This window comes from Mirounga angustirostris, unplaced genomic scaffold (genome assembly GCF_029215605.1).
Source record: "Mirounga angustirostris isolate CCGP_5_RB_7025 unplaced genomic scaffold, mMirAng1.0.hap1 SCAF_8, whole genome shotgun sequence".
Taxonomy (NCBI): Eukaryota; Metazoa; Chordata; class Mammalia; order Carnivora; family Phocidae; genus Mirounga; species Mirounga angustirostris.
The window spans coordinates 36,268,827-36,290,935 of record NW_026991716.1 but is presented as its reverse complement, the minus strand read 5'-3'; the positions used below and the strand labels follow the sequence as shown (position 1 = coordinate 36,290,935).

General features: G+C 46.8%; 2 protein-coding genes across 9 annotated transcripts in view; one reads left to right on the top strand and one right to left on the bottom strand.

The window, feature by feature from the left end:
- Positions 1–17,615, top strand: part of MOCS1 (molybdenum cofactor synthesis 1) — a 48,382-nt gene extending 30,767 nt beyond the window's left edge. For 3 of the 6 annotated variants that reach the window (XM_045866835.3, XM_064597577.1, XM_045866836.3), the window contains 3 exons: positions 1,657–1,777; positions 2,323–2,370; positions 4,168–17,615. In XM_045866835.3, coding sequence (XP_045722791.1) covers positions 1,657–1,777; positions 2,323–2,370; positions 4,168–4,928 — 930 coding nt within the window. In that variant the 3' untranslated portion in view covers positions 4,929–17,615. Of the gene's footprint in view, positions 1–1,656; positions 1,778–2,322; positions 2,386–3,207; positions 4,115–4,167 lie in introns of those variants that run through there. The other 3 variants (XR_010413618.1, XM_045866840.3, XM_064597578.1) reach the window with 3 other exon arrangements.
- DAAM2 (dishevelled associated activator of morphogenesis 2) overlaps positions 6,330–22,109 on the bottom strand; it is a 125,662-nt gene continuing 109,882 nt past the window's right edge. For all 3 annotated transcript variants that reach the window (XM_064597575.1, XM_045866832.3, XM_064597576.1), the window contains 6 exons: positions 13,428–13,596; positions 13,161–13,268; positions 12,157–12,217; positions 10,875–11,006; positions 9,651–9,821; positions 6,330–9,428 (listed from right to left, as the gene is read on the bottom strand). In XM_064597575.1, coding sequence (XP_064453645.1) covers positions 9,207–9,428; positions 9,651–9,821; positions 10,875–11,006; positions 12,157–12,217; positions 13,161–13,268; positions 13,428–13,596 — 863 coding nt within the window. In that variant the 3' untranslated portion in view covers positions 6,330–9,206. The remainder of the gene's footprint in view (positions 9,429–9,650; positions 9,822–10,874; positions 11,007–12,156; positions 12,218–13,160; positions 13,269–13,427; positions 13,597–22,109) is intronic.

The window sequence follows — 22,109 nt, the reverse complement described above, 5'->3', positions numbered from 1 at the left end:
TGGGGCAGATTAATGCCAGATATCCCCAGGTGAAATGGACAGTGTGTGTTCTGTGGACAGTAGGGTGCTGTGCAGTTTCTGGACAAGGGAGGACATGACTCCCATTCGTGTCTGAGGAGGAATAACCCACTGGTTGAATTTGGAAACAGGAAGACTAGTCAGATGGCCCTTTAACAGTGTTCTGTGTAGGCAAGAGTGGGAGGCGAGGACAGGAAGGAGGAATGAAGGAGCTGGTAAGGCATGAGGGGGGGCGGCGGGGGGCGGACTGAGAAGGCGTCCGGGGGGGCCGGTCGGCTTTGGGAGCTGTTTAGCATGGGGGAGGAGGGAGATCAGAGATCAGACGCATGGAGTTGGACATCCAGAAGGGACCATCCAGCACTTGTTCAAAAGCCAGGGCTTTTTTTCTGGGCCGGAGATGTGGAATTGCCCTAAAATATGGGTGGCATCTGTCTAGTCAGGGCTCCTTCAGGACATGGAAGGTGGGGCTCTGAAGAGAGGCTATCTATAGTGTGGGATGGAGGGGACTTGGAAGGGATGTCGAGGCACCTGGGGGAGAGGGAGGGGGAGGGGAGGAAGCGGCGTCCCCAGGGCCCATGGAGAGCTGTAGCCTGGCAGGGTGGCCGCCTGGTTGGAGCTGCAGCTGTGGAGGGGAGCAGTAACCACCTGAGAAGGCAGAGCCTGGAAGAAGCAGGGCAGCAATGCCCGATCTTTCTCTCCTCTCACTCTCCAATCTCCCAGCAGCCAACTGAGGCAGAAGCCCGCTGGAGGGGATCTCAGAAGGTGGAGCCCCTGGGTGCAGAGGGTGGACCCTGGGGCCTGGTGGGGGAGTGAGGGATGGGGACTAGCCAGCAGGGTGAAGCAGGTGTACCTTCCACTTAGATTCTGTCTGTAGCTTCTCTAGTGCGCTCCGCCCTCAGAGGCGCCACATTCGTCCCTCTGTCATCTGTGTCCACAGTGCCTTCTATAGAGCTGGCACATAGTAGGCGCTTTATAAAGTTCTGTGGGAGAAGGGTCGGTATCTCACTTGCTGGGACTGGCTCCTCCAGCACGGAGCCCCCAGAGCAGCCAGCCTCCCTCAGAAGGTGGGGCGTGGCGAGTTTGAATGGCCTCAAGATGCCAGCTCCACCAGGCCTGTGCCAGTCAGTCATCAGTCCAGGTCACAAACTGGAGTGGGTGCAGGGGCAGGCGGGTAATGTCTGTGAGTGTAGGGGCCAGGAGGGGACGGGTGAAATGGGATGTTTCTGGGGGGTGCTGCATCTGGGGGGACTGCTGGGACTCAGCTGATTGGGGTCCGTTCTCAAGGCAGTAGGCTACTCTGTGGAACATCTCAGGAGAAGGTATGGATCTGGATTTTTATGTGCTGTCTCTGTTGGCAACTGTGTAATTTTTTATGGTATGCTCTATAAGCTGAAGGTAACCTGACTGTAAATCAGATGTAGGCTGTGGGATGTCTGATTTTGCTTCCTGCCCCTCTGGCCTCTCTAACTTCACCATCCGGCACCTTCTGTCCCTCACTGCAGGAAGTCCTGCCTTGAGTGTGACCCAGCCACAGGAGGCCTGGATGCTGGCGCCCAGCCCACGGGGGACTCTAGGCAGGGGGCCCAAGGCTCCGGGCCAAGGGAGGCATGTTCTCACCCCCATGGTGACCGCCCACAGGTCTGCCTCTTCGGGAACTCCGAGGTGTCTCTACGGGATCACCTGCGGGCAGGGGCCTCCGAGGAGGAGCTGCTGAGGATCATCGGGGCCGCTGTGGGCAGGAAGAAGCGGCAGCATGCAGGTAAGGGGTGGGCATGGGGAAGGCCGGGCTGGCTGGCTGCCGAGTGGGCCGGAGGGGCTGAGGGGACAGAGCAAAGATGGGCAGGAAGCCAGTGGGACTCTGTGCCCGTCGTGGTGCCCAGTCCGTCCTGTGGCACTTATAGACCAGGGGTGTGGTGATGGTTCTCCTCCCTCGGGGGCATGGGCACAGCAGAACCTGTGCAGGAGAGGGAGCCCTGAATTCTCTTGGGCTGTTTTATCGGGTAGAGGGGAAGGGGAGGTGGGGGGAGGGGCACTGCACCTGTCTCATCCCACACCTTGCCTTCTGTCAGGAGGGTGGGGTCCCGGGCACCCACTGTGTCCCCCAAGGGCACCCATTCTGGCTCTGTCATGGGTGACTTTGCAGTGTGCAGCGGGGGCTTTTTGTCAGGGTGCGCCTAGGTGAGTGCATGTCCCCGGGTTGTCATACCACTGTGTCCACCATGGTTTCAGTGAACTCTCCTTTCCCCACCCCTCCCGTCCCCCTTTCCTGCTTTCCTCTCCCTCCCCATCTTTCCCTTACCCCAGGCATGTTCAGTATTGCCCAGATGAAGAACCGGCCCATGATCCTCATCGGTGGGTGACCCATCAGTACGTAACCACTCACCCCTGTCCCTGGGGGATCCCGGGGGGTGGGGCTCCTGCCCTAAGGCACCTCCCAGATCCTGCATTTCATCCTGATGTTCACATCCTTGTGTTTCTTCTGCTCCTCTTCCATCTTCTCTCAACCCTCCAGCTTTCCTGTGTCTTCTCTTCCCTGGGGATTGCTCCCCCTCAGTCTACGTACCACAGAAGTCATCCTTTTCTCTTACTAGAAATTGAGGCAGGGTGCCCTCCAGGTTTATGATCACTAAGGTGGTTGTGCCCCGAACATGGAACTCCTGGTTAAGACAGAGACCCCGTCCTGGGCTCTGGAAACTCCCAGCCTAGATACCATTACAGGAGCTGGGCAGAGCTTGGGGCAGCCAGCTAAGAATATTCCTGACCTTTTCAGGGAGGAGGCAGCCAGGATCTCAACTGCCTAGTTCCTTAACTCCTGGGACCTTATATGCATAAAGTCCCATGTGTTCTCTGGGGAACTGGCTGGCCCATCAGGAGCTTTACAGATGCTGCTACCCGTCTGCCAAAATGCCCAGACGAGAGCAGGGGAGGCCTTGGCCACAGCCAGATCTGGGCTTCTGAATTGTATCAGCAGGCAAGAGAAAGCAGTGAGAAAAACTAGGGGAAGGGATTCACTTCTCCAGGGGTTGGAACCAAGTGAGTGCAGGGGCCCAGAGGAAGGCAGGCTGGTGTGGGCCAGAGACAGCCCAAGGACTACCTCCCATACCAGCTTCCCAAAGAGGGTAAGGCAGCTCACCGAAGCCCTCCCTTGGGAAGAAAACTTGACCATCTCTCTTCTTCCCTCACTTCCAGCATCATAGTCCTACGGATGGGCCTCGACCCATGCTGACACACCTTGACGGCAAGGAGTGGGGCATGCCTTTGTGGCCACCCTGGGAGTGAGGTTGTACCTCTGACATTGGCCGGGGGGGGCCCAGAGCTGGGAAGCTGGATATTGGGAGACCTATCTGCTTCATAAGGTATATTATTCCTCTCAAGGACACAGAGTAACAAGCTGGTCTGGTTTCTGTAAAACCAGGAGTTGCCTAGAACAGGGTCTCCGACTTTCATGTGCACATGAATCGCTTGGGGGTCTTGTCATTTCAGAGTCGGGTTTGGGACTGGGGCTCTGCAACAGACCACCCTTTGGGTAACAAGAGCCTGCAAGGCTCCCAAGGCCCTTGGCACCATTTGGATCAGCCTGTCACTCGTGGGTACTTCTGATGTCCTTGAGGGGGCTTCAGAGACATTGTTGAAATAGACACAATATTTCCCTTACTATCTTCTCTGTAAATTCGATAATTACTGTTAACTCTTCATAGAGAATGTGAAGAGGAGAGAGTAACTGTGGGTGGTAGTTCAGGCTGAGACCTCACTGTAGCTTCCAGAAAAAGGCAGGGACAGGGAAAGGTCATGTGATTGGGCTGCAGTCTTTGGACCTTAGGTGTTTCTGAAGGGAACTTCGGCGACAAGGAAGTTGGTGTGGAGGAGAGCGCAGGGGTGCCCCCCTCCACTCCCGCGGGCCCAGAGATACTGGTGGGGCTGTGCCCTGCGCAGCGCCTGCCGTGAGGGGCTGCAGACCTGTATTCTGGGACCCTCTGTCTGCATACCTCCCGCTTTCTCTCTTCTCACTGTGCTCTTTGCTCTTCATCCCTCTCTCCCCAGGGTGGAAGCAAGAACTCGAGGTGGGCAGGGAAAAGGTGGGAGAAGAGGTGGGGGAAAACACTTCCCTTTGGGGCTTAGCCTTTCTTCTCTTTCCTTCTTGCTTTCCAGAGTTACTTTTGATGCTCCAAGATTCCCCACCAGCCACTCCAAGCATTTCCTCCCAGGACCCCTTTCGTGTTCAGGGTTTAAGACACAGAGGGAGTTTCTCCAACCAGATGATGATTTTGTGGAAAGGAGGCTGGGTCCCCCAGGCCCCTCTCCTTGCCCAGCGGCTGCTGGGGTCCGTCTGCCCTCAAAGACACTGCAGTTCCCACCTCAACTCAGATGCCAACCCAAAGTGCCTTAGTGCAGTGTCCCGGGCTCCTGGCACCCCCTCAGGACCCCTGCCAACCTCGGACCAACTAACCCATGTGGACACAGCAGGACGGGCAGCTATGGTAGATGTGGGCGGGAAGCCAGACACGGAGCGGGTGGCTGTGGCCTCAGCCGTGGTCCTCCTGGGGCCCATGGCCTTCAAGCTCATCCAGGAGAACCAGCTCAAGAAGGGTGATGCCCTGGCGGTGGCCCAGCTGGCCGGAGTCCAGGCGGCCAAGCTGACCAGCCAGCTGATTCCTCTGTGCCACCACGTGGCCCTGAGCCACGTGCAGGTAGGGCTGGAGCTGGACGGCACACGCCATGCGGTGGGGATCCGGGTGTCCTGCCGGGCTCGGGGCCCCACCGGGGTGGAGATGGAAGCCCTGACCGCTGCTGCCGTGGCTGCCCTCACTGTGTACGACATGTGCAAGGCTGTCAGCAGAGACATCGTGTTGGGGGAGATCAAGCTCCTGAGCAAGACCGGGGGTCAGCGGGGGGACTTCCAGCGGACTTAGAGTTCTTGCCCCTCATCCCCCGGCCCAGCCAGGTCAAGGTGGGATGCAGTTCCGGCAAGTTCCTGTAACCCTGTCCCTGTTTACCTCCACCAGCAGGAGCCCGAGATCAGCCCACCCCTTTACCGCTACACCATCTCTAGTGAGCTGCACGGTCTCCTGTCAGCCTTCCTGGACACTCCGGTCGTGGGGGCGGGGCGGGGGTCGCCGCGAGCAGCGCTGGAGAGCCGAGAAATCACATTGCCTGAAATAGCCCCCAGAGAACCCATGCAGTTTCAGACAGCCCGATCTATAACTTCCACTCCTCATTTTGGGTTTCCTCTTCTCCTTCCGTGGGGGGAGCATAGGGCTCATGAAGCAGAGGGAACCCACTTTGAGGAGGGAAGGGCATGGTTTGCATTAAGAATGTTCTACTACTTCTCTAAAGCAGTTTTGCCTTCCCGAGTTTGGGGAGCTGCACCCCTACCAACCCTCTGAAGGGGCCAGTTCCTGCCTCATTTTGCCTGCATCTAGGCCCCCTTGAACTTGCAGGGTCTTGGCTTCACCATTGCACTCGTCCGGCTAGCAGCTCCCTTTCCCAGCCCCTTCTGCTTGAACGGGATATACAACAGGCAGCAGCCCTGAGGACTCCTGCCCCAGGCACACACCCCACGCCTGGCCCTGCGCACTGCTGTTCCACCCACTGCCCACACCCCTTTATTCTGGGACATACCCGGGAAAGAAGAGAGCTGAAGATGGCCTTCACCCTCAAGGTGCACAAAATAAAGCCACGGTGTCAGCTTTGGAGATGCAAGAATGCGGACTCTCTGTGCGGAGGGCACTGAGCTGCCATGAAGTCATGCCCCTGCCCTCCCCCCCGCCCCCCCCCCCGGGAAAGAGGAGCAGTAAGGGTGCTATAAAAGCCAAAGGGGCACATGCTCTGTAGATCCCCCGTCTTCCCTTGGGAGAAGGTAGGAGTGAAGTGGGAGGCCTAGAGATGCACCGCCTGCAGGAAGTGTCCAGTGGGGGTGTCCAAAGTTCAAGGGGGTGCACTTACTTAGAGGTTCCTGGTCTGCACATCCCCAGACACTGGACTGGTTGGCTGGGTTCGCCTCTGTGGGTAGGCATCTTCGAGTCTATCCTCAGTGGCACCCCCTGCCTGCCTGCTTCCCTCTGCCCTACACCCACGGGTGCTGGCGAATGTTTGACAACCAGCTCTTGGGGAAAGAAAAGGCCAAATTCCGTGGCCGATTTCACACTACCCGTACAATGTGAACCGGCTGGCAAAACTTTTGAAAATGTAAACGACTGGTGTTCTCAGAGTAGACATGAGCTGGCTCTAACCCTCCCCCCCTGCCCCCGTGACTGCTCCCGAGCACACCTCACGTCCCCACACGGGAAGAAAGCACAGGTTTCAAGGCAGGCTGGATGGGGATGGTATGGATTTAATATTTTTTTAGTATTACAATATATTCTTATAAAAATGGTGCAGGTAAAAAGGACGCTGCAGATTTTGTACATTAGCCTCACTTGTCGTCTGAGACAGCTTGGTGAAAGCAGCCAGGGCATGGAGGCATCCCTGGTAAAGGCTGGAGGAAAATGGCACCCCAGTTGGTAAAGATGGGATGGGGGTGGGGAGAGCCTGGACCAGACCCTTCCGTCTCGACCTGGAGAATTGTTTTTCCTCCTGCTGCCCCAAACACACCTGTCTTCCCTCACCGGGAAGGAGGTGTGGGTGCTGCTGCTGAGAAGGGGACAGGTTGGATTAGGTTAACTGAATTTTACATTGGACACAAAATTAGACAGCTGGAGGAATTTACCTGAAGGGAGCAGGAGGGGTGAGAAGGACACTGAGGAAAGACTAAGGAACAAATAGGCGTAAACATTTAGCATATCCAGGACCAACTCCTCCACCATCTCCACGGGGCCCCAGCCCCTTGCTGAGGCAACTGTGATGGTGCATGGTCCAAGGCACTGTTGTAGATCTGGCTATTCTACTGGCCAGAGATAGAAAATAATAAATAGAGAAGGAAAAAAATCTTTCAGGGTGAGAAGCCTGAGCCCTGGAACAAGGTATGTGTCCTCTGTAAACAGGTAAACCAAAGTGTGCTTTTCTGTGGATCCAGAATGTCTTGAACGACTTCTATATTCCTTGTCTTTCCTGGTACGTATCCAGTCTTCCATGGCGAGTGGGAATGCCACAGTTTGAACATGCTGGTGATAGAAGCAGAGCCCGCCCCTGTCCCCTGCAGGGGAGGTTGACCTCAGCCCAGCCAGTTTGGGAGAGGACCTTCAGAGACCCCACCCATGACCTTCCCATCATCCCAATGCCAGCTTCTGGTGGGGGGTGGGGGGCGCGCTGCTGGGTAGACAGATGGGTATAACAGAGCCCTCTGCAGCTGTTCTTCCTCAAAGCCTTCATCTTGCATTCACCTGGACTCCAGGATGGCCTCTTCCCCTCTAGCCTGGCCTCTTCCCCTCTAGCCTGGCCAGGCTTGCATTTGCTCACATCCCTCCCCGCCTCAAACCAACACATGCTGGGCTCACCAACACTATGCCCCCCGCCCTGCTGCCCCTGCAGCTACTCTGGCCCTACCCTAGGAGTCTGATGTAGGGAAAAGATGATAAGCAGCTGAGGAGTGGGCCTAGTCCACCAGTGTGGCCACTGGCAATAACCCTGAGCTGGAGGAGTAGGTTGGAAGGTGAGAAACAGAAGGGCCGGGGAGATAGAATGGCAAGGAGCTGGTTGATGGAGAGTCAGGCAGGCCAGACTCTAAGGATAATAGGTCAACTCTAGGGCAAAGAAATGGATTGAAAAGACAAACCTTGATGGAGTTGACCTTTCCTTCTTTCAGAAGATAGAAGTTTTGTTTAGACACAGCCATTGTTCCCCACCCCACCCCCAACCAAGGACAGCTCAAGATGGACAGAATGGAAGGTGGGAGTGGATGGGAGGACCAGAATAGACCCCTGGGAAGTCCGACTGAAGAACTGAATTGAGAGGTGGGTCCCAGCCCCCATCCCATCTCTGGTACCCAGCCTTCTGCCCTTGGTTCCTTCAGGCAGTGCACCCCCCGGGAAACTGCCTCTCCTCCATATCCCATCTCCCTAGCTTCCCCTGCCTGCTCTGGCCCCCAGTTTGAATGCCTCAGCGATCACATGTAAATGCAGAGGGCAGCTCTGGCCCTTCGGACCATCTCAGGACACCCCAGGGCCAGCCTTAGCCAGGTCCACGTGGTTTGAAGCGGCCTTCCGCAGGCTGGACAGAGGGGGAGGTCCCCGTGGCTTCTGCCCTGAGACAGACCTTAGAGAAAGAGTTTGGGGTCTGATGAACAGGAAGTGGTAGATCAGGGAGCACCAGAGTGGAGCTAGGCATTCAAGTGCTGCCCTCTAGTGAGGGGCTATCAGAATTCCCAGCCAACAGGTGTGGTCACTGTCTCGCTTCAAGACTGGTTGGGTTGTACAGAGGATGTGTGAGGAGAGCTTTGTTCCAGGGTCCCTAGGCCCAAGGCACGAGGTATGGTGATGATCGGGGTCTTTCTTGAACCCCTTACCAGATTCATCAAGTACCTGCTCATGAGCCATAGTTGTGGGAACCCAAAGGTGAGCGTTCTGAGATTCAGGATTAGTAGATAGGAGGGAGATGGCGGTAGGGAAGGAAGGGAGAGACTTAAGACATGCGAAAGAGGGGCCAAAGGACTTGTGATGTAGGAAACAGGCACTGCTACTCTGTGTCCTGGTGACTTGGTCCCTGTATCGTCTTCCCAGCACTTTTTTGAAACCTATCTAGCTAGACTATCTAATGCCTCTTCCTTTTCCATCCAAGAGGAAAGTTTGCCCCCAGATCCATGTTCCATTAAGCCTCCTCTTGAGGGATGGGGGCCTGCATTCTCTCACCCTGGTTCTCAGGGGGCCCACCCCACCATGAACTCCCTACTGCACATGAATCCAGACAAGGCCCGTGGACCTGTCCAATCCAGATCTGGAACAGTTGTGTGCCAACACGTACGTGCCCTTGCTGGGGTGGGGGTGGGGTGGCGGGGGGCAGGGCTCCTTCAGCAGGGCCTGCCAGGGATGTCTAAGTCCGCCTTGGATGCAGAAAGAATAACGGAACAGGAGATGTGAGGAGCCCTTCCAGGTAAGTGCGGGGACCCCTGGTCCTGCCACGCACTGCCCCCACCCCAGGGCCCAGCCCAGGGCCCGTTGCAACTGAGCACCAAATTGTCTAAGGATCACGGCCACCTCCGCTCAGCCCCTCAGCCCACCCCCGTCTCCTGCCTCCTGCTGTGGCCAGTCCCCAGGTCAATAATTTAGCCTGCTTATTGCCCGCTCCCGGGTGACTTCCAAGGCCTGGCTCCCCGACCGCTTGCGGCTGCGCTTCAGCTTGCTTAAGTCCTTGTCAAACACTTCACCCGAGCGCAGCGCTGACACCAGGTCGTCGAACTCGCCGCCTTCCTCCAGCGCGCTGCCCGCGTGGGCCTTCCGCTGCCGCTGCCACCGCTCCCGCTCCCTCTGCTCCTTCAGCTGCAGGAGGAGGAAGAGTGAGAGGTGGGCTGAGGCCAGAGCAGCCACCCACAGTCCAGCTGTCAAACGAATGGCCTCCCAGCAGGCACAAACTCCAACCTGTGCACCCTGAGGCCTGTGTTGACCAGCTGGCCCCACTTTCCTGCTTGCTGAGATACCCTGTATCTCCCTGCTGCCTCCTGCTCTCCCCCAGTAGCACCCCACTCAGCCCAGCCCTCTCACCATGGTTTCCATGCGTGCCCGCCGTTCCTCCTCTTCTTTCCTCTTCCTCATGGCCTCCAGGTCCTGCCGGGCCTCCAAGAAGGCCTGCAGGAAGGTGTCAAAGATTCCAAAGAATTCGTCTGGTTGCATCTTGCTGTCCTGCTCCCCAAAGTGCATCAGGGCCTTGGAGAACTGTTAGGGGGAAAGGGGTGGTGAGAGTCTGCCCCCGCCCCAAAGCATGGTGGCTCAGCCCATGTGGTGAGTTGGGTTCCAGTCAGCACAGAGCCCAGTCCAAGGCCGGGGACCTTTGACAGAGGGGAGCAGGGCTGGAGAGGGGGAGACACCTGCTATCATCAGGGCAGGGACAAGGCTGAAGGAAAAGCTTGAGGGTGACACCAAGGGGAGGTTGGGAATTCAAGCTGGCTGACAGAGGCTGCCCAAAGCTACCATTGGGTCTGTTATGGTGTAGGTATGGGATCAGGAGTTGCAGACCTTGGGAAGTACTTCCTAAGGTCACAAACTCAAGAGGACCCAGCGATCATATAGTTATTGGGCTAATTTAACTCCTCTGTGCCTCAGTTTCCTCAGCTGTAAAATGGGGACAATAGCTTCTACCTCATAGTGTTGTGAGGGTGAGGTGAGTTAATAGATGTAAAACATTAGCTCTAATTGTGTGTGTCAGGCACTGTTCTGACATTTATTGACAGCTACCATCTCTAATTCAACCCAGAGTGTGCCTGGACCAGCGTGGGCATCTCAGGCTTACCCCAGACCTCCTGAATGAGGACCCCTACCAATGGGGTCCATGAGGATGTTGGAAAGCCAGGAAGAGGCAACAGCAACTGTGACCAAAGCTGAGCTCTGGAGTCAGGATTCTAACCCAGCTCTGTCCATCACATCTGGGAAACCTTGGGCAAGTTTCTTAACCTCTCTATATCTCAGTGTACATACTTGTACAATGGGGTAATAACCTTTTAAGGTTATTTAAGGTAGGTCATGCGGTAAATAATGTAAAATACCACATGGTACCTACACCTGGTGAATGGCTTATGATCTTTGCAACAGATTTGCTATTGCTTTTCTTAAGGGAGTGAGGAAATTATTTTTCCTCAAAGCTCTGTGACTCTGGGTTTGTCCCTCTGGGCCATCTGGGGTAGGAATGGGTGAAGGAGCTGTGTCTACGTAAAAAGTTGAGGGGGGAGAGGTTAGGATGGGGGTCAGACTGGGAGCTTGGGCCACACTTACCTTGTCCCTGGCCTCATTCAGTTGGTCTTCCAGCTCTGAGAAGCTAAAGCTGGAGACAGTGATGAAGTCACTCATGACTGGGACAAACTTGTCATTCGGTTCACGTGCCTGGCGCTTCTGATATTCCAGCTCCTGAGGAGGGAGAGTGATATGCTGGTTAGATGGGTGCCAGCATAAAAGTCAGGAATTCTGAGGGTCATCACATCTCCCACCCTTCCCTGCCTAAGCTCTCACAATCTTTGCCACCCTCAGAATTGTGTGAGACATCCCTCATGCACCACTGCCATCTTTCTTTCTCCAGATGCTTGCCTCCCAGTGTGGTCTGGGACCAGCAACAGCATCACCTGGGACATCTGAAGAAATACAGACACTCAGGCTCTAGCGCAGACCTAGGGAATCTGCATTTCAACAAGACCTATAGGTGATGCATGTGCAGAATCAAGTGTGAGATGCATTTCTAAATCTCCTAGCTGATACGGATGCTGCTGGTCATGGGCCATGCTTTGAGTAGCACTTTAAAGGGCTATAAATTGGAAATTGCCCCCTCCACCACCACAGTGGCAATGGAAAGTTCTTCCTCATATTTACCTTCATTCTCTAACTCATTCTCCCCTTACCTGCCTACCACCCCCTTCCCCCAGTGAAGATGGGAAGGGTCTCGAGTTCCTAAAGGTGGATGACAAAGGATTGGGGCCATTGCCATATGGGACTAGGCTAGCCTAGGGCCAGAGACCATATCATCTGAGAAGCCATCAGAGCAGGAATGGTGATGACTAGACACCTGGGTGCAGCCCCCAGATCCTCTACTGACCCAGGGAGAAGAGACATAAGGCAGGAATTTCTGGGGATAGCTGTGCCCAGTGTCACACACTATGTGCTACCTGTGCCTAATTGGCTTCCAAGAGATGTAGCTACTCTTTCCTATCCACTTGAATTAGACTTAAGCATGGGGCCAATTTATGGTTCATTCTCCTCTAGTGCCCAATACACATGCTGGACAGTAACCTCGCTCGTCTCAGATGTCCGCTCATTGAGAGTCTAAATTTAAGCCCTAAATAATCCAGTCATCCTTTCCTATGGGCTAGCTCTGTTGCTGCCTATCACTTGGTCAAATGACAGACCCCCAGATAGTAGGCCTCCAGATGGCAGACCCTGTCTGATGCATTTCTGTGTCCCAAAGTTCCTGTCTGGGGTGCTAGAATAACTGGCACAGGGTATGGCCTTCAGCACAGACACAGGCAGCACCCCCTCAAACCCAGGCAGGCATAGATGATGTACTCACCACCTCAACTGCTCTGAGGCCCCTCCTGAGGTTGCCCACCTCCTTCTCCAGCTCTGCCAGGCTGTGGGAAGACACACAGGAAGGGAGAATTGCTGAGGGTGGTTCAGGCAGATGGCAGTGCCAAGCGCAATGACTTTGGAGTCAGTAGACCCATGCTCCAGCCCTGCTAAATCACCTCCCCTCTGTGCTCTGTCTGTGCTTCTATAAAATAACAGGGGTAAAACTTATATTCTGAAGATCCTTCCAGATTAGAAATGTTACGTTGAATATTAGGTTTCTAACACATGGCTTCTGACTTGAATTCTTTTTGATACCAGCAGGTAATACTTAAAACTCTTTTAATTCTTTTTGATACCAGCAGGTAATACTTAAAACTCTAACATGCACTAAGCACTTGTTGCATATTAACCATTTTCCACTGCATTTCTGCTTCTGTTGGAGATGCTTCTATCAGCCTATGGCTGTTGGGGTCTGACTTCTTGCCTGTAGCGGATATCATTTGTGCCACATCCATATCTCCTTGGACCATCCATTGTAGTGTACAATCCTGACTTCCAATGATGCGAGCACTTTCTCTGGATCCCAGAGCTCCCTCTGCCTGTACCTATGTCCAGAGTCATGCCCTGCCCAGAGACACTCAGCCCATGACTGACAGGAGATGGGGTATGATATCCTAGCTCCCTCACCTCTCAGATGGGATAAGTTGAATAAGTGTCCTAAGCGGTCTCACAGACTTCCCTGGAGGGATGTCCCAGGGGTAGCTGGCTTAATAATACTTCCGTTATTAGTATTCTTCCCACCCCTGGTTCACTTCCCCACTGTGTTTCCTAGGAGCATGTCTGAAATAAGGATTTGAGAGCAAGTAGCCAGTCTTCATTTGGTTCTCCTAAAAGCAGACCCTGAGACACTGCCCATTCCTAGTCATCCCACAGTAGCAATGAAAGGAAATTTAGACAAGAGTGCTGTGATCACAGGGAGAAAGAAGACTTGGAAGGGCCCCTCACTTGACTTTGGCAGCTTCTGGAAGATGCTGTAGCTCTGAGGGCATGTTTAGGATGTCAGGGAAGTGCTTCTCCAGGATCATGATCAGGTAATGGAGCAGAGAGATGTTTCTGTGGATGAAAGGTCAGGGGTAAAGGAATGAAGGCCAGGAAGAAACTAGGGGGAGGGGTCAGGGGGAAAAGGCAAGGAGTTAGGGTTGGAAATGGGAGGAGGAAGGGAGAGGCCAGGGTGGGGTGAGATGGAAGATAAGGAAGCAGACAAGATCCCACCTGTCAATGCTGGACTTGGTATCTGCAATCTTGTTGAGGCTGGCCACCCGGAACCCATAGGCACCCCCACGCTGCCCTTTGTTCATGAAGTTGCCAATGGCCAGGATGACCTCAAGCATCTGCCTTAAACGCTTGCTGCGGATCAGCTCCCGGGAGGCCAGCAGGATAGCTAGGAGAGGAGGGGCAGATCAGAGCCCTGCAGAGACTGGGCCAGGGCAGCTGGTCCCCTTGAATGCCAGGATGATGCCACCACGAAGTCCAGTCTTCAACTCTCAGAGGGGCAGAGACGATACCCACACCTCAACAGATTGATTTACTCTGTACCTGCCCACTTCCAAGGGAAGCAGGTAAATTTGCCGAAAGCCAATTCAACAAATAGCCCATTCTCAGAATGTGCCAATTCTTCTTAATATATTTAAAGAATATCTTTTCTTGCATATATCCAAAGGTTATTAATAATTCTTTCTATGGATATACACAAGAATATAATACTTTTACTTTTTTAAACTTAGTGATTAAAATTTTAAATTTCAGCATTTTACATATTATGGGACTGTTTCTGCCTCTTTTGAAATGCTGTCTTATTTTTTTTTGAAAGAAAATACCTGTCAAATTATAACATGTCACCAATATAATATTCCCATATTTTTGTTCTATAATATAATGGTATGCCTTGTAGTTGATGGTATCTTTGATTTAATAGTTTACTTGAAATCTTGTTGAATGTCATTTAAGTTTTTTTCCCAACTTTTAGGCATTTTAACAATTTCTCCCCAATGCCTTAAATGATACATTTGCTAGAAATACAAACTAAGGTTAACAGTAACTGAAACTTCAGTATTTCATTCCAGTTTGGATGCTCTAGCCCATCTTCAGGTATTATGCACTTATGGCAGATGCACAAAATTGGGATACAAATCCTTCACTGAAATTTTGGCTACTAGTTATGGAATATGCTTTTCGATTATTAAGAGTGGTGATAGGAATACCAAACCATCCCATGATTTTCAGCTTATGCCAAATTGAACATTCCATAAGATGTTGCTATGGGTCTAAAATGAGAACCATCTAACCAAAAGTTTGCAGAAATCTTCAAAAACAGTTAAAAGTAAATAATTGTAAAAAAAAAAAAAAAAAGCTGTAATGTGGAGATCCCCAGGACCTCCCAGCTTGTACCCACCTCAGCCTCAGCTGTCCTTCCAGGACACTCTCTGTGCAGAGAGCCCCATGACCACCCTGGCCTGCAGCCATCCCACCAGGGTGACTCCAGCCCACACCAGCCACAGCTCCAGCCAGCCAAAGTCACCAGACACACAGACACACATAGCCTACACAGGGGATGACCATACACAAGACCATTCCTTCAAATTTTAGAGAAGTAGCTGTTCTGCCTATTCATAGAAATAAAGACTGAAAGTCAAGCAAAATGGGGAGATAGAAGAATATGCTCCAAACAAAACAAAACCTCAAAAAAAGAACAAAATGAAATGGAGATAAGCAATATGCCTGATAAAGAGTTTAACAAAGAGAAGATATGAAAAAAAAAGTTGAGTTAAAGAACATAAATGAAAAATATACTAGAGGGAATCAACAGATTAGCAGATGAAGAAGAAGAGATCAGCAATCTAGAAGACAGGGTAATAGAAAACAACCAAGCTGAACAGCAAAAAGAAAAGGGTTTTAAATGAGGACAAGTTAAGTGATCTCTTGGACAACATCAAGTGAATAAACATTCACATTATAGGGGTCCCAGAAAAAGAGAAAAGGGGGCAGAAAACTTACTTGAAGAAATAATAGCTGAAACTTTCTTAACCTGGGGAAGGAAACAGACATCTAGGTTCAGGAAGCACAGAGAGTTCCAAATAATATGAACCCAAGGAGGTCTATACTATGACATGCAATAACTAAAATATCAAAGATTAAAGATAGAGAATTTTAAAAACAGCAAGACAGAAGGAAAGTTACATACAAGGGAAACCCCCATAAGACTGTCAGCTGATTTTTCAGCAGCAACTTTGCAGGCCAGAAGGGAGTGGCAGGATATATTCAAAGAGCTTAAAGGGAAAAATCTATAACCAAGAATACTTTACCCAACAAGATTATCATTCAGGATCGAAGGAGAGAGAAAAGAGTTTCCCAGGCAAACAAAAATTAAAGGTGTTCACTACCAGTAAACCATCCTTACAAGAAATATTAAAGGGACTTCTTTAAGTGGAAAAGAAAAGGCCATAACTAGAAGTAAAAAAACAAAACAACAACAAAAAAAAACGCATATATATAAAGATGTAAAATATGACACCATATACATAAAATGTGGAGGGGGGGGAGTAAAAAAGTTATTTTAGAATGTGTTCAAACTTAAGTGACCATCAACTTAATATAGACTACTATATACTTAGAATGTTATATATGAACCTCATGGTAGCCACAAATGCAAAATCTGTAATAGATACACAAAAAAATAAAACCAAGATTAACACTAAAGGAAGTCACTAATCACAAGGAAAGAGAGCAAGAGAAGAAGAAAGGAACAGAGAAGAACTACAAAAACAACCAGAAAACATAACAAAATGACAATAGTATATAACTTTTGATAATTACTTTAAATGCAAATGGTCTAAATGTTCTAGAGTGGCATGATGGATTAAAAAAAATTCCTCTACATGCTGCCTATAAGAGATTCAATTCAGACATAAAGACATACAGACTAAAAGTAAAAGGATAGAAAAAAGATATTCCATGAAATGGAAGGAAAAAAAAGCCAGGGTAGCAATACTTACACAAAATGATTTTAAACCAAAGATTGCAATAAGAGACAAAGAAGGGCATTACATAATGATAAAGGGGTCAATCCAACAAGAGGATATAACAATTGTAAATATCTATGCACCCAACATTGGAGCACCTAAATACATAAAGCAAATATTAACAGACATAAAGGGAGAAACTGGCAATAATACAATAATAGCAGGGACTTTAACATCCCATTTACATCAATGGATAGATAATCCAGGCAGAAAAATCAATAAGGAAATAGTGTTGCTCAGTGACACATCAGACCAGATGGACTTAGGTATACACAGAACATTCCATCCCCAAATGACAAAATACACTTTACAAGTGCACATAGAACATTTTCCAGGATAGATCACATGTTAGGCCACAAAACAGTCTTAATAAATTCAAGATAGAAATTATATCATGCATCTTTTCTGAACACAATAGTATGAAACTAGAAATCAATCACAAGAAAAAACTGGAAAAACACAAACACATGGAAGCTAACAACATGTACTAAACAGCCAATGGGTCAATAAGAAATGACAGGAAATCAAAAAATACATGGAGACAATGAAAATGAAACCACAATTATCCAAAATCTTTGGGACTCAGCAAAAGCAGTTCAAAAAGGGAAATTTATAGCAGTACAGGTCTACTTGAAATAAAAGAGATCTCAATCTAACCTTATACCTAAAAGAACTAGAAAAAAAAAAAGTCCAAGGTGAATAGAAGGAAGGAAATAAAAGAGCAGAAATAAATGAAATAGAGCCTTTTAAAAAAAATGGAAAAGATCAATGAAACCAAGAGCTGGTTTTTTGAAAAGACAGGCGGAAGTGATAAGCCTTTAGTCCTATTCATCAAGAAAAAAGGATACAAATGACTAAAATCAGAAATGAAAGAAGTGACAACTGACACCACAGAAATACCAAGGATTATGAGAGTACTATGAAATTGAACCTAAAAGAAATGGACAGAACCCTAAGAACATATAATCTTCCAAAATTGAATTAGAAGGAAATAGAAAATCTGAACAGACCAATTACTAGTAACAAAATTGAATAAGTAATCCAAAAACTCCCCAATAAACAAAAGTCCAGAAGCAGACTGATTCACAGGTAAATTCTACTAACCATTTAAAGAAGGGTTAATACCTATTCTCAAGCTCTTTCAAAAAATAGTAGAGGGAGGAAATCTTTCAAATACATTCTATGAAGACACCACTACCCTGATATGAAAAGGAGACAAGACACTACAAAACAAACAAACAAACAAACAAACAAAACCTACAGGTCAATATCCCTGATGAACATAGATGTAAAAATCCTCAACAAAATATTAGCAAACTGCATTCAACAATACATTAAAAAAAAAAACCCATTCACGAGCAAGTGGGTTTCATTCCAGGGATGCAAGGATGGTTCAATATTTATAAATCAACATGATACATCACATCAACAAGATAAAGGATAAAAACCATATGTTCATTTCAGTAGATGCAGAAAAAGCATTTGAAAAAATTCAACATCTGTTCATGAGAAAAACTTTCAACAAAGTAGTTTTAGAGGGAACATGCCTCAACATGATAATGATCATATATGAAAAACCTATAACTATCATCATATTCTATGGTAAAAAACAAAGCTTTTCCTTTAATATCAGGAATAAGACAAAGATGTCTACTCTCACCACTTTTATTTAACATAGTAGTGGAAGTCCTAGCCACAGCAATCAGACAAGAAATAAGAGGTATCCAAATTGATAAGGAAGAAGTTAAACTATCACTACTTGTAGATGACATGATACTATACAGAGAAAACCCTAAAGACTCTACTAAAAATCTATTAGAATAAATGAATTCAGTAAAGTAGCAGGATTCAAAATTAATACATAGAAATTGGTTGCATTTCTATACACTAATGGTGAAGCCAAAGAGAAATTAAGAAAATAATTCCATTTACAATTGTACCAAAAAGACCTGGGAATAAACTAATGAGGTAAAAGACCTGTACTCTGAAAACTATAAAACACTGATGAAAGAAATAGAAAATAAAACAAATGGAAAGATATTCCACACTTGTGGATTGGAAGAATTAATATTATTAAAATGTCCATAATACCCAAAACAATCTACAGATTCAGTGCAATCCCTATCAAAGTACCAATCGCATTTTTCACTGAACTAGAACAAAAAACCCTAAAATTTGTATGGAACCACAAAAGACTCCAAGTAGCCAAAACAATCTTGAGAAAGAAGAACATAGATGGAAGGATCACAACTGCAGATTTCAAGATATCCTACAAAGCTGTAGTAATCAAAACAGTATGATACTGGCACAAAAATAGACACATAGGTCAATAGAATAGTATAGAGAGCCCAGAAATAAACCCACAATTATATGGTCAATCTATGACAAAGGAGGCAAGAATTTACAATGGGGAAAAGATTACAAATGGTGCTAGCAAAACTGGACCACTTTCTTAAACCATACACAAAAATAAACTCAAAATGGATTGAAGACCTAAATGTGATACCACATTTTGTGAAACCACAAAACTAGAAGAAAACATGGGCAGTAATCTCTTTGACTTTGACCTTAGCAACATTTTCTTAGATATGTCTCCTTAGGCAGGGGAAAAAGGCAAAAATAAACTATTGGGACTACACCAAAATAAAAATCTTTTGCACAGCAAAAGAAACCATCGACAGAACAAGGCAACCTACTAAATGGGAGAAATTAGCAAATTATATCTGATAAGGGGTTAATATCCAAAATATATAAAGAACTTATATAACTCAACATCAAAAAACAATCCAATTTCGGGGCACCTGGGTGGCTCAGTCGTTAAGCGTCTGCCTTCGGCTCAGGTCATGATTCCAGGGTCCTGGGATCAAGCCCCGCATCGGGCTCCCTGCTCTGCAGGAAGCCTGCTTCTCCCTCTCCTGCTCCCCCTGCTTGTGTTCCCTCTCTCTCTGTGTCTCTCTCTGTCAAATAAATAAAATCTTTTAAAAAAACAAAAAACAATCCAATTTAAAAATGGGCAGAAGACCTGAATAGACATTTCTCCAAAGAAGACATATAGATGGTCAACAGACACATCTGCTCAACATCACTGATCATGAAGGAAATGCAAATCAAAACCACAATGAGATATCACTTACACATGTCAGAATGGCTAAAATCAAAAAGATAATATTAACTGTTGTCGAGAATGTGGAGAAAAAGGAACTCTTGTGCGCTGTTGGTGGGAATGTAAATTGGTATAGCCACTGTGGAAAACAGTATGGAGGTTCCTCAAAAATTAAAAATAGAAATACTACATAATCCAGTAATTCCACTGAGTATTTACCCAAAGAAAATGTAAACAGTAATTCAAAAAGACATCTATACCCCTATGTGTACTGCAGCATTATTTACAATAGATAAGATATAGAAGCAACCTAAGTGTCTACTAATAGATGAATGGATAAAGAAGATATAGTTGTGCAAAAGCTTTTTATTTTGGTATAGTCCCAATAGTCTATTTTTGCTGTTCCCCCTGCCAAAGGAGACATAGCTAGAAAAATGTTGCTTAAGGCTGATGTAAAGGACATTACTGTCTATGTTTCCTTCTAGGACTTTTATGGTTTCAGGTCTCACATTTAGGTCTTTAATCCATTTTGAGTTTATTTTTGTGTATGATGTAAGAAAGTTGTCCAGTTTCACTCTTTTGCATGTAGCTGTCTAGTTTTTCCAGCACCATTTGTTGAAGAGACTTTTTTCTCATTGTATATTCTTGCCCCCCTTGTAGATTAATTGACCATATAATTGTGGGCTCTCTATTCTGTTCCATTGATCTGGATCTATTTCTGTGCCAGTACCATACTAACAAAGAAAAAAAGAGACAAACTAGAAAACAGACTCATAAATATAAAGAACAAACTGGTAGTTTCCAGAGGGGAGGTTGGGGGGGGATGGGTGAAACAGGTGAAGGGGATTAAGAGTACACTTATTGTGATGAGTACCAAGTAATGTATAGAATTGTTGAATCCCTATAGTGTACACCTAAAACTGAATATAACACTGTATGTTAATTATACTGGAATTAAAAAAATAAAAAGCCACTGCCTTAAATATATATAATTGTGAATCTTAAGTATATACACTTGTACACCTTAAATATATATATATAATTTTTGTCAATCATAGCTCAATAAAGCTGGGGGAAATTTTTCAGTACACCAAGAAAGAAAGAAGATACACACAATGGAATATTATTCATCCATAAAAATGCATGCGATCTTAACCATTTGTGACAACATGGATGGATCTAGAGAGTATAATGCTAAAGTAAAATAAGTCAGACAGAGAAAGACAAACACCATATGATTTTACTTATATGTGGAATCTAAAAAACAAAATGACTGGGGGTTGCAGAAAGGGAGGTAGGTGGGGGGATGAGATAACTGGGTGATGGGCATTAAGGAGGGCACATGATGTGATGGGCACTGGGTGTTATATGCAACTAATGAATGATTGAACATTATATCAAAAACTGATGATGTACTATATGTTAGCTCATTGAATTTAAATTAAAAAAAAGACTTAAAAAATAAAAAATAAAAAACAAAATGAATGAACAAGAACCAGACACAGACTCATAGATACAGAGAACAAACTGATGGTTGCCAGAAGGGAGAGAGGTGAGGGAATGGGTAAAATGAAAGAAGGGAAGTGACAGATACAGGCTTCCAGTAATGGAATAAATAAATCATGGAGATAAAATGTACAGCATGGGGAATATGGTCAATGCTATTATAATAGCCTTATATAGTGTAGCTATACTTGTGATGGACATAGCATAATATCAGACTTGTCCAATCTCTATACTGTACATCTGAAACTGATATAACATTGTGTGTCAACTATACTTTATATACACATCATGAAATTAGCAACAAAATAAAAGTATAAGTTTAAGTTGAAAAAAAAAATAAGCCATAAAAATGAATGATAAGTGTTGTCGGTACATATTCTATGACCTAATAACAGCATTACTCTTGATGGGTATTAGAGTGGTTTCTAGTCATTTTTTTTCTTAAATTATGAACAGATTGGTTAAATAAATTATGGTATTCATACAATGGAAAAAAATGCAGCACTGAAAATGAATAACTCACCGCTACATGTAACAATAGGGTAACTTACAAGCATAATGCTGAACAAAAGGAACCAAGATAAAATTATCCATACTATAGTATACTGTTTATATAAAGTTCAAGACAGACAAAACCTTTAAAGAAGGTGGACAGAGCAATGGTTGCAGGGGGTAATGTTTGAGAGAGGACATGAGGAAGGGCTGTTTAGGGCTGGCAACATTCCAGTTCTTGACTTGGGTGTTGATTTCACAGGTGAGTTCAGTTTATGATAATTCATCAAGTAGGACGCTTGTGATTTATGTACCTTTCTATATGCATATTTGAATAAAAAGTTTACTTTTATATGTAGTTTTTAAAAGTTTTTGGCAATTCATATTGGTTAGGATAGTTTTTCTAAAGTTGATATGCTATTTGAGAAATTTGCAAAAGAATCCTCCTAAAAATGCTAAAATGTTGGCAAAACAGAAATAGACAAGAGTTCAAAGGAAATCAGTATAAATGGGAAAACTCCCATTGCAATGCAGACATTTTAGATAAAGTCATAAGAATAATATATTCGTGAATATATTCATAAGAATGTTTACATTTGAAACTATATTCATCTTGACTATATTCAGTAAATGTATTCAAAATGAGAATCAGTAAATTTGGTATATCCAGCAATGAGCATATTCATAAGAATATATTCAAGAAAAATATGTTTCATGAATATATTCATAGAATTGGCAAATCTGTCAAATTTGGTGAATTGGCTTTTGGCGAAT